Source organism: Chroicocephalus ridibundus, unplaced genomic scaffold, assembly GCF_963924245.1.
Source record: "Chroicocephalus ridibundus unplaced genomic scaffold, bChrRid1.1 SCAFFOLD_775, whole genome shotgun sequence".
NCBI classification, from domain to species: Eukaryota; Metazoa; Chordata; class Aves; order Charadriiformes; family Laridae; genus Chroicocephalus; species Chroicocephalus ridibundus.
The window spans coordinates 4,336-15,682 of NW_026961516.1; the positions used below are offsets into that span (position 1 = coordinate 4,336).

Here is an 11,347-nt window from a genome sequence, read left to right on the forward strand (position 1 = left end):
GGAGGTGGCATGACCCGGAGGGGAGGGGGGTGGCATGGGGAGGGTGGCATGGGGGGGGGGGGGGGCAGAGAGGGGGGGTGACATGGCTGGGTGGGGTGACATGGGGAGGGTGACATGGCCGGGGGGGGGGGCAGAGAGGGGGGTGGCATGGCGGGGTTGGGGGGGGGGGTACGATGGGGTACTGTGAGCAGGGTGTCACTTGGGGGGGGGGGGGGCGGGGGGGGTGTGCACCCATGCCAGGGGAGGGGGTGACACAGGCGTGGGGGGGGGGGGGTGACACGGGCAGGGAGGGGGTGACACGGGCGGGAGTGTCCCCAGCCACCCCCAGTGTCCCCACCCCGGCACGGGGAGGGGGCCGCGGCGTCACCGCGAGGCGGTGGGGGGCCACACGCAGGCGTGGGGGTGGCGATGCCACCGCTGTGACACCCCCCCCACCACCACCACCACCCCCCCTGGGGAGGGGACCTGGCTTGGAGGGGGGGGGGGACGGGGACACACAGGGACAGGCCCAAAGAGACCCCAGCGGGGGCTGAATAATAAATAGAGCATCAAAAATACAAACCGGGGGGGGGGGGGCGACGCCGGGGCCCGGGGGCACCCGTAGTCCGGGGGTGGGGGGGGGGGGGTTGGGTGGTGGGCTACCGAGCGGGCAACCGGGCCCCTCGCCGGCTATACCAGGGCGGTGCGGGGCTCGCAGGGCCCCACGCTGGCGCAGCTGCTCTTGCGGCGGATGCCGGGGGTGGCCGAGCCGCCGGGGCCACCTGGGCCACCGGGACCCTCGCCGGGGCAACCGTGTTGGAGCAGGATGTCGGCGCACTCCTGGCTGCCGGCGCGGCGGGCGTAGAAAAGCGCCGTCCGGCCTTGCCCGTCCCGCGCCCGGACGTCGGCGCCGTACTGCGGGCACGGCCCACGCGTCACCGGCCACCGCGGCCGTGACACGGTCCCCGTGGCTGTGCCGTGGCCCCGGTAACTGGGCCGTGTCCCCCCCCCACCGTCCCCCGCCCCGGATGTGGCACATTCCCCCTGTGGTCACGCCATGTCCCCTATGGCCACCCCATGGTCCCCACTGGCTGTGCCGTGTCCCCAGTAGCCACCCCATGATCCCCATGGCCATGCCGTGTCCCCTCTAGCCACCCCACGGTCCTCACTGGCCACATTGTGGTCCCCCGTAGCCATGCCGTGGCCCCAGTAGCCACCCCATGGTCCCCACGGCCACATCATGGTCCCCCATGGCCATGCCATGTCCTCCCGTCGATGCGCCACGTCCCCCATGGCCACCCCATGAGTCTCATGGCCACTCCACAGCTCCCATGGCCATGCCGTGTCCCCAGTAGCCATCCCACAGTCCCCATGGCCATGCCGTGTCCCCAACAGCCACTCCATGGTCCCCAATAGCTACCCCATGGTCCCCATGGCCATGCCGTGTCCCCAGTAGCCATCCCACAGCCCCCATGGCCATGCCGTGTCCCCAACAGCCACCCCATGGTCCCCATGGCCACGCCGTGTCCCCTGTAGCCACCCCATTGCCCCGTGGCCATGCCATCTCCCCCCGTAGCCACACCGTGGTCCCCATGGCCATGATCTCTCCCCCGGACCATGCCACAGACCCTGTGACCACCCCACGTCCCCCATGGCCGTGTCCTTGTCCCCTGACCACCCCGTCTCCTCCCTGGCTGTGCCCTCACCCCCACAACCATCATGTGCCCCCGTGGCCACCCCATGCCCCCCGCCAGCCGTGCCACGTCCCCCCCCCTCCCGCCCCCTTCGCCCCCTGCCCGGACGTACCCACACCAGCAGCTGGGTGATGACCACGAGGGCCAGGTCACAAGCCACGTGCAGCGCCGTGCGCCGGTCCTTGTCACCGGCGGTGACGTTGAGCTGCTCCTTCTTGCTGTGGGCCAGGAGCAGCAGCACCGTCTCCAGGTCCTTCTCCTGCACCGCGCACAGGAGCCGCTCCCCCAGCGGCGCCTCGGCCGGCGGCAGCGGCGCCAGGAAGAGCCGCTGCTCGTATTTGGCCCGAATCCACGACTCCCGCTCTTCCCTGGAAGGGGGGGGGACGGGGGGGACGGGGGGACGAGCGGCGTCACCGCGTGGCACCGTGGAGGTGACGCGGCAGGAGGGGACGGGACACACGGACACCCACCGGGACGACTCGTGGGTGGGTTTGCAGCGGCCCTGGGGGTTCTTCTCCCAGATGCTGTTGGCGGTGGCGTTGCCGATGGAGGTCAAGACCAGCGTCAGCTCCCGGGGCCAGTCGTCCAGGTCGAGGGAGCGGACGCGGGAGAGGTGGGTGCCCAGGTTGCGGTGGATCCCGGAGCACTCGATGCAGATCAGGGCCCCCAGGTTCAGGCTGGCCCAGGTGGGGTCTGGGGAGGGGAAGGGGGGGGGCGGGGGGGGGGGGGGAGGGATGCGCAGAGACCGTTGGCACCGCGCCGGGGGCGTCGGGTGGCCCATGGCACCGCCTGGCCCACGGCACGGCCCGGCCCGTGGCAGCGCGTGGCCATTGCACGGCCCACAGCACCCCTTGGCTTGTGGCACCCCATGGTGCGTGGCACAGCGTGACCCGTGGCACCACGTGGCCTGTGCCACCACATAGCCTATGGTGTTTCCTAGCCCAGGGCATTGGGTAGCCCATGGCAGCGCGTGGCCATTGCACGGCCCTTGGCTTGTGGCACCCCATGGTGCATGGCACGGCGTGACCCATGGCACCACGTGGCCCGTGGCATCACATGGCACATGGTCCTTCCTAGTCCAGGGCATTGCCCGTGGCATTAGACGGCCCATGGTGCTTCCTTGCCCAGCTTATTGGGTGGCCCATGGCATCATGTCACCCCATAGCACCATCCGGCCTGTGGCAACCCAGGGCCTGTAGCCCTGCATGCCCCATGGCACCAAGCGACCGATGGCCCCACGTGGGCCATGACACTGTGTGACCAATGGCCCCCACATGGGCCATTCCTCCACATGGCCAATGGCCCCATGCAACCAATGGCCCCACATGGCCCATGGCACCGGGTGACTAATGACCCTCCATGGCCCGTTGCCACATGTGGACCATGACACTGGGTGACTAGTGACCCTCCATGGCCCATGGCCACATGTGGACCATGGCACCATGCAACCAATGGCCCCACATGGCCCGTGGCCCCACATGGCCCATGGCACCGGGTGACTAATGACCCTCTGTGGCCTGTGGCCCCACGTGGACCATGGCACTGGGTGACTAATGACCCTCCATGGCTCGTGGCCACATGTGGACCATGGCACCAGGTGACTAGTGACCCTCCATGGCCCGTGGCCACATGTGGACCATGGCACCATGCAACCAATGGACCGTGGCGCTGGGTGACTAGTGACCCTCCATGGCCCGTGGCCACATGTGGACCATGGCACCATGCAACCAATGGACCGTGGCGCTGGGTGATTAGTGGCCCCCCACGGCCCCACGTGGACCATGTCACCACACAACCGATGGCCCCCCATGACACGCGCCCCCCCCCCCCCCCCCGCCCCCACAGCCGCCCCCCAGGAGACTCACTGGGCGCCCCACAGTCCACGCAGAGCGAGTTGCCCCGGGCGTTGCGGATGGCCTGGATGGCCACGGCTTCGCTCTGGCTGTCCATGCGAGCCTGGAGGGGGGCAGAGGAGACAGGGCCGGCGGGGGGCGGTGAGCAGGGCAGGGGGGGGGACGGTGGCACACGGTCCCCCCCCCCAAGGGCCGCCCGTGGGGTCCTACCTTGTTCTTGCTGCTCTCGCAGCACTGCAGGCTGGCCAGGATCTGGCTCTCGATGGCCTGCACCCAGGCGTCGCGCTCCTCGAAGCTGCCGGCCTCGAAGTGCCACGTCTGGCCCGTGCTGGACACGATGATGAACTCGAAGTTCTCCTCCTCTGCGGGACCAGAGACACCCCCCGCCCCCCCCCCAAAACCCAGCGGGCGGTGGGACGGGGGGAGCCGGGTGGCGTGGCAGAGTCCCCCGGGCTGCGGGGCTGCCCCACACCCGCGTCCCCCTCCGTGTCCCCAAAGGGGTGCCCACCCCGGTGGCTCCCCCCCCTCCTCCCCCCCCCCCCAGCCCTCCCGCTGCCGGGGACGCCGGGGGATGCGCTGGCGGCAGGCGAGGATGGGACACAGCCACATGCATGAGTGGAGCAAGGCCACGCGCCACGCGCCGCGTTACCTGTTTTATAAATATTTCTTAAACTACCAAAGCTTTTTAATTTCCACATTTTGCGCTTGGCTGCGGAGGGTCCGGGGCAGCGAGAGCAGAGAGAGGAAAGGGGGAGAGAGAGTCACGGGAGGACCCCGCAAAGCCCCGGGGAGGGGGGACACAGGGGACGGCGCCGGGGGTGCAGGGGGGGGGTGGCAGGCGGTGGCAGAGCGAGGAGGGAGGGGGACAGGCGTGGGCAGGGCAGCGGTGGCCGAGCGTGGCAACGCGGGCGGGGGGGTGGAAGGGCAGGATGGGTCCCAGCTCCTCCGTTCACCAGAGCCCCGTGGCATCCTGGGGTGTCGTCCCCGTGGGGTGCGGCGGCGTTGTCCCCACGGCTCCGTGGCCACCGTCCACGTGTGACGGGGGCTCGGGGCACCGTCCCCGCGGCTCTCACCTTCCGCCTGCCCGGCCGAACCCTCCGTCTTGGACGGCGTCATCAGCTTCTTCCGCCGGTGCTTCTTCCTGTCCATCATGGGCGACGGCGGCGGGTCCTTGCCCGAGCTGCCGGGGCTGGAGACGGCCTCGAAGGCGGGGGGGCCATCTGCCGAGAGACCCGCGTGCTGGGCTGCTGGGGGCCACCGGGCTCACCAGGGCCACTGCGCTCACCAGGGTCACCGGGGCCACCAAGTCCATCAGGGCCATTGGAGCCACCAGAGTCACCAGGGCCACGGGGCTCATTGGTGACACTGGGGCTACCAGGGTCACCAAGTCAACCAGGGCCACTGGGCTCACCAGGGCCACCGGGACCACCAGTGTCACCAAGACCACCAGGGTCACCAGGTTCACTGATGCCACTGGGCTCACCAGGGTCACTGGGGCCATTGGGCTCACTGGTGTCACCAGGGCCTTTGGAGCCACCAGGGTCACCAAATCCACCAGTGCCACTGGCCCCAGGGTCACCAGGCTCACAAAGGCCACTGGGTTCAGTGGGGTCACTAGGACCACCAATGCCACCGGGCTCACCGGGGTCACCGGGGCCATCGGGATCACTAAATCCACCAGCATCACTGAGGCCACTGGGCACACCGGGGCCACCAAGTTCATTGCGGTCTCCAGGATCACCAGGGCCACCAAAGGCCACCGGGTGCCCAGTCTCACTAGGGGTCCCCAGGCTTCCCAGGGGCCACCAGGTTCAGGGTGGCCTCCAAGATCACCATGGCCACCAAGGGCCACCAAGTCCCCAGCCTCACCAGGGGCCACTGGGTTCAATGTGGCCTCCAGGATCACCGAGGGCCACCGGGTCCCTAGGCTCACCAGGGGCCACCAAGCTTACCAGGGGCCACCAGGTTCAGCGTGGCCTCCAGGGTCACCAGGGCCACCAAGGGCCGCCAGGTCCCCAGCCTCACCAGGGGCCACCAGGCTCACCGGGGACCGCCGGGCTCAGTGGGGCCACCACAGGCAAAGTCCCCGTCTCTGTCCCGGGGAGGTGGCCGGGTCCACGAGCGTGAGAGGTGACGGGGGACGGTGACACTCACCGGAGCCGGAGAGCTTGGCGCTGGAGGCGGAGGCGCAGCGCTGCAGGGCCCGCTCGCCCTTGCCCGTCCCCTTCATCCCCGGCTCCGGGGGGAGGCTGAGCCCCACGGGGGAGGTGCCGGCTGCGGGTGGGGAAGGACCGGTGACACCGGTGTCCCCTCAGACACCGCCACCGCCACCGCCACCGCGGCCGGTACTCACCACCGCCCTCGGCCGCCGTCCCCACGTCTTTCACCAGCCCGTTGATGCTGGCGGAGGGGCCGCAGGCGGAGATGGCGCGGGGCGGGCGCTTGCCAGGGACCTTGACGGTGGTCCGGAGAAGGTCCATCTCCTTCCCGTGGGTGCTGTGGATGTAATCCTGCCGCGGGGACAGGCCGGGGGGGGGCTGAGACTCAGGGCTCCATCCCCCCCGCCGTGGCCTTGGGGACAGGGTGGGGACGGGGACGTCGCTCACGTTGATGCTGGGGTGGTAGAAGAGGAGCCCGTTGCTGGACAAGGTGACGTATTTCTTCTTCCACTCCTTGTTGAGGGAGTTGCCGCTGCGCTTCAGCAGGAAGCTCTGGGGACGAAGGGACGGTGAGGGGGACAGGGAGGGGACATCTGGGGACCTCGGCGCGTCCCTCCACCGCCTCACCCACCTGCTTGATGGGGATGGCGCGGCCGCTGCCCGCCACCTCCCCCCGGCTGTCCAGGCTCCGCTTCTCCGAGTCGCTGCCCCGGCGCGTCTGCGGGGACAGGGGACACCGTCAGTGGGACGCGTGACACCACCGGGGCCACCCGGGGTGCCATATCCCCCCGCCACTGCAGCCCCCGGGGTGCCCCACATGTCCCCCACTGCCAGAGCACCGCGGTGGGTGCCATGTGTGTCCCCCATCACCACTCCGCCGGGGGGGGACCCTGGGCGCCATGTGTCCCCCTGTGCCACCACGGGTCCCCCTGTGCCACCACCGTCTTGTCCAGGGGACAATCTGGGTGCCACTTGCTGCCACCACCCTGCTAGGGTGCCATGTGCCCCCCTTATGCCACCGCCACCCTACCAGGGGGACAGCTCAGATGCCACGTGTCCCCTGCTGCCACCACCGTGCCGTGACACCCCAGGAACTGGGTACTCCCCGCTGTCAGGTAGACACCCCAGGTGCCATGTGCCTCTCGCTGCCACCACCCTGCCAGGGGGACACTGTGAGTGCCACATGTCCCCTCTATGCCACCACCCCCCTGAGAGGGGGATATGCCAGGTGCCACACGTCCCCAGGTGCCACGTGTCCCCTGACGCCACCACCATTCAGGGGGACACCCCGGGTGCCACACGCCCCCCTCGATGCCACCACCCCCCTGCCAGGGAGACACCCCGGGTGCCACGTGTCCCCTGCTGCCGCCGGGGGGGTCCCGGCACACTCACGGCGAAGAGGCTGGTGCGGCGCTTGGCCCCGCGGTGCAGGGAGCTGGGGGTGCCCAGGGGGGCCGGGGTCTCGCTCCGCAGCTCCCGATGGCTGACGTTGGGGGTGGACGGCAGCGAGGACGAGTAGTCGCTGGTGTGGCCGCCGTTGCTGGCCTGGGGTGGGACACGGGGTCAGCACCCGCGTCCCGTGGCCGGGGGGGACGGGCGAGGGAGGGCAGCGCCCGGCCGGGGTTGGGGGGAGCAGGGGGTACCTGGCCGGGGTGGATGCCCCCCACGGGGGTGGATGCAGCCGAGTGGCTGGGGGTGCTGGGCAGAGACTTGCAGGACGCCATGAGCTGCTGCTGCTTCTTCAGGGCCACCACCTTCTGGGCCACTGTGCCAGGAGCCTCACGTCAGGCAGGTCACGCTGCTGAGACACACCCCCCCCCCCCCCCCCGCCCAGCCGCGGTCCCCATCCCACCTCAGCCACCTTCCACTGTCCCCATCCCCCCCCCAGACCTTGGCCACAGTCCCCAGCCTACCCAGCCACGACTCCTGTGCCACCCTGGCCATTGGCCACAGTCCCAGCCTGCCTGGTCACCAGCACCCAACCACCCCAGCCACTGGCCACAGTCCCCGTCCCATCCTGACCACTGGCCTTGGTCCCCGTCCCACCCCAGCCACGGTCCCCATCCACCCCAGCCACTGGCCACGGTCCCCATCCCACCCGGTCACGGTCCCCATCCCACCCTGGCAACTGTCCACGGTCCCTGTCCCACGGGTCCGTGGTCCCCAACCCACCAGGACACGGGTCCCGTCCCACCCCAGCCGTGGTCCCCATCCCACCCTGGCCACAGCGTCCATCCCACCCAACCACGATCTCCAGCCCACGTTGGTCCCTGTCCTACCTGGAGACCGGCCCTCACCCCACCCCGGCCACTGGCCACTGTCCCCATCCCTCCCCGGCCACTGGCCACTGTCCGCCTCCCACCCTGGTCGCTGTCCATGGTCCTTGTCCCACCCTGTCCATTGTCCCCCTCCCACCCGGCCATGGCTCCTGTGCCACCCTGGCCACAATTCCCATCCCACCCAGCCACGATCGCCATCCCACCACCGGCCACGGTCCCTGTCCTACCTGGTCACCAGCCCCCAACCCCCCTCTGCCACCAGCCACGCTCCCCGTCCTACCACCAGCACCCTTCCACCGCGCTGGCGGAGCCCGGCCCCCCGGGACACCCACCCTCAGTGAAGACCCGGTCGACGTTGAGGCCGTAGGTGGCACAGGTCTCGTAGTAGAGGCACCTCTTCATGTCCCCGCAGAGCGCCTGGGCCCGGGCGTCCTCGATCACCCGGGGGTTGGAGGAGCTGATCTTGTCTGGGGGGAGCAGGGCAGTGAGGCGGGCGGTCGTCCCCTCCCCGTCCCCATCCCCGAGGGGGCTGGTCCCACGTCCTCAGCTCACCCTGGGTGCCCACCAGCGCCAGGGCCACCTCGCTGGCACCCTGGTAGCTGCTGAGCAGCGCGTGCAGCTGCGTCACCTCCTCGAAGCTGCTCTCGTTCTCCAGGCTGAAGACGAAGATGACGGCGTCCGCCCAGCTGGCAAACTGGGGGGGACGCGGACGGGGGTCAGGGCTCGGCGCCGGCTGGCACGGCCCCCCCGGCCCCCAGCCCCCACTTACCTTGGCATCTGGGGCGCCTCCTTCCTCCCGGATGAGCAGGAGGTGGCTCTGGCCATCGACCATCACCTCGCGCTTGAACTGACCACCTGGAGCCAGGAGGAGGAAAGGGGGAAGCCCTGGGGCTGTGTCTGGCCCCATGACCTTGGACGTCCCATGGCCATGCCCAGCACGGTGACCGTGTCCATCCCATGGCCCTGACTGTCCCCATGGCTTTGTCCATCCCATGGCCATGCCAAGCGCCATGACCTTGTCAATCTCCGTGGCCTTGACTGTCCCCATGGCCTTGTCCATCCCCATGGCTGTGCCCAACCCTATGGCTTGTCCAGCCCCATGGCCATGCCCAGCCCCATGGCCATGTCCATCCCCACGGCTGTGCCCAACCCTATGCCTTCTCCATCCCCATGGCCTTGTCCATCCCATGGCCATGCCCAGCCCCATGGTCTTCTCCATCCCCATGGCCTTGTCCAGCCCCATGGCCATGCCCATCCCCATGGCCATGCCCAACCCTATGGCCATGCCAAGCCCCACGGCCACGTCCATCCCCACGGCTGTGCCCAACCCTATGCCTTCTCCATCCCCATGGCCTTGTCCATCCCATGGCCATGCCCAGCCCCATGGCCATGCCCATCCCCATGGTCTTCTCCATCCCCATGGCCTTGTCCATCCCCATGGCCATGCCCATCCCCATGGCCATGCCCAACCCTATGGCCATGCCAAGCCCCACGGCCACGTCCATATCCATGGCCACTCACTCTCGGTGGGCTCCAGGCCCACGTAGGAGCCAGTGAGGAAGCGGTGGACGAGCGCAGACTTCCCGCTCTTGCTGCTGCCCAGGACGCCCTGGGGAGGGGGCAAAGGGGGGGTCAGTGTGGCCGAGGATGGGAGGACACGGAGCAGGGACACGGGGGACACAGTACCCACCAGGCGGATCTCGGGGACGGAGCGGCCCAGGGTCCATTCCTGGCTGTTCACCAAGGCCTCTGCAGGGAGGAGAGGGGTGAGATGGCGCCCAGGCACCCCCGGCACCCCCCGGCACCCCCCGGCACCCCAGCCCGGGGAGGGGCACGGCCGCCCCCAGCCCTGCGGCAGCACCACCGGCAGCATTCTGCGTAGGCGGCCACGAGCCGTCACCAAGCAACGGCACCGCACCGAGCCTGGCGGGGGTGGTGGGAGGGACGCGGTGACGTGACGTGGTGCCGGGACGTGGTGCCATGGGGCCCTCGCCCACCGTGGGCACGAGGATCCGGTGGACACGGGAACGTGGTGGGCACGAGGATGAAGGGTGGCAGGAGGATGTGGTGTGACACAGGGACGTGATGGGAACCAGGACACGATGGGCATGGGGTCACGACAGGCTCCAGGACGCGGTGGTGGCACGAGGACACCATGGGCACCAGGACGTGGCGTGGTGGGAGAATGTGGCATGGCACAGCAGGGGGACACGATGGATTCCAGGACACGACGGGCACAAGGACACGGCGTGGCACACGACGGGGACAAGGATGCGATGAACGTGGCGCACGGCGACATGGCAGGCACGAGGATGCAGTGTTGGCACAAGAACGCGGCGCGGTACAGGGACGCGACGGGCACCAGGACACGACGGGCACCAGGGCACGGCGTGGCACAAGGACGCGGCGTGGGACATGGCGGGCACCAGGGCATGGCATGGCACGAGGACGCGGCGTGGGACACGACGGGCACGAGGGTGCAATGGAGGTGGCACACGAGAAGACGGCAGGCAGGAGGACACAGCGTGGCACGAGGACGTGGTGTGACACGGAGACGTGATGGGCACCGGGACGTGGCGTGACACGAGGACGTGGCATGACACGAGGACGTGGCGTGGCACGAGGACGTGGTGTGACGCACGATGGGCACGAGGGAGGCGGCGCACGAGACCATGGAGGGCACCAGCGCGTGTGGGGCACCAGGACGTGGCGTGGCACAAGCACCCAGCGTGACACAAGCACAAGGACGTGGCGTGGCACAAGGACATTGCCCACGCCCCCCCCGGCCCCGCACACCCCCAGCCCCTCACCCCCCCCCCTCGCACCACAGAAAGGGGAAACTGAGGCAGAGCGGAGGCAGCGGGTCCGTCCCCCTCCCGTGCCTCAGTTTCCCCAGTGCCACATGCAGAGCTGCCCCTCTTCCCCCCCCCCCCCCCAGGGTGCACGGCAGGCGGGGGGTTAATGCCACCGCCTGTCACCCCGCACATCGTCACTGAGCTGCCACCCACGGGTGTCCCCGCTGCCACCCCCGGGTCCCCGGCAGGCTCTGCCCACGCACCCCCCCCTCCACGGCATCGCGGGGGGTCGGGGATGGGAGTCGGGGCCGGGGGGGGGGACGACATGGAGGGACACGGAGGGACGGAGACGGGGTGGCCGTGGGGCAGCCGGACAGACGGCCATGGGGCGAGCGGGACAGAAGGACGGACGGATGCGTGACGCAGGGATGGCGATGGCGGAGGGACGGCGGGATGGACCCACGGGTGAGGGCTCGGCCCCTGAGCCCCACGGAGCCCCCCCCCCCCCCCCCGCGACGGGGAAACTGAGGCACGGGACGCACACATCCCCCCCCCCCCCCCCATCGCCTGGAGACCCCCACGTCGGCT

General features: G+C 69.9%; 1 protein-coding gene across 3 annotated transcripts; it reads right to left on the reverse strand.

Moving 5' to 3' along the window:
• Nucleotides 1-392: 392 nt before the first annotated feature.
• Nucleotides 393-10,774, reverse strand: AGAP2 (ArfGAP with GTPase domain, ankyrin repeat and PH domain 2). 3 transcript variants are annotated; one of them, XM_063322003.1, is made up of 18 exons: nucleotides 9,655-10,774; nucleotides 9,486-9,573; nucleotides 8,734-8,819; nucleotides 8,517-8,658; nucleotides 8,297-8,431; nucleotides 7,329-7,450; nucleotides 7,078-7,230; nucleotides 6,317-6,403; nucleotides 6,133-6,237; nucleotides 5,880-6,036; nucleotides 5,681-5,800; nucleotides 4,600-4,746; nucleotides 4,176-4,235; nucleotides 3,737-3,888; nucleotides 3,539-3,629; nucleotides 2,144-2,366; nucleotides 1,786-2,041; nucleotides 393-894 (listed from the first exon to the last, which is right to left on the reverse strand). In XM_063322003.1, the coding sequence occupies exons 1-18, from the start codon at nucleotides 10,636-10,638 to the stop codon at nucleotides 670-672; spliced, it is 3,333 nt and encodes a 1,110-aa protein (XP_063178073.1). In that variant the 5' UTR covers nucleotides 10,639-10,774; the 3' UTR covers nucleotides 393-669. The 3 variants fall into 3 exon arrangements, with proteins under 3 accessions (XP_063178073.1, XP_063178074.1, XP_063178075.1); XM_063322005.1 differs by having other exon boundaries at nucleotides 394-894; nucleotides 8,517-8,620; nucleotides 9,655-9,703; XM_063322004.1 differs by lacking the exon at nucleotides 4,176-4,235.
• Nucleotides 10,775-11,347: the final 573 nt, after the last annotated feature.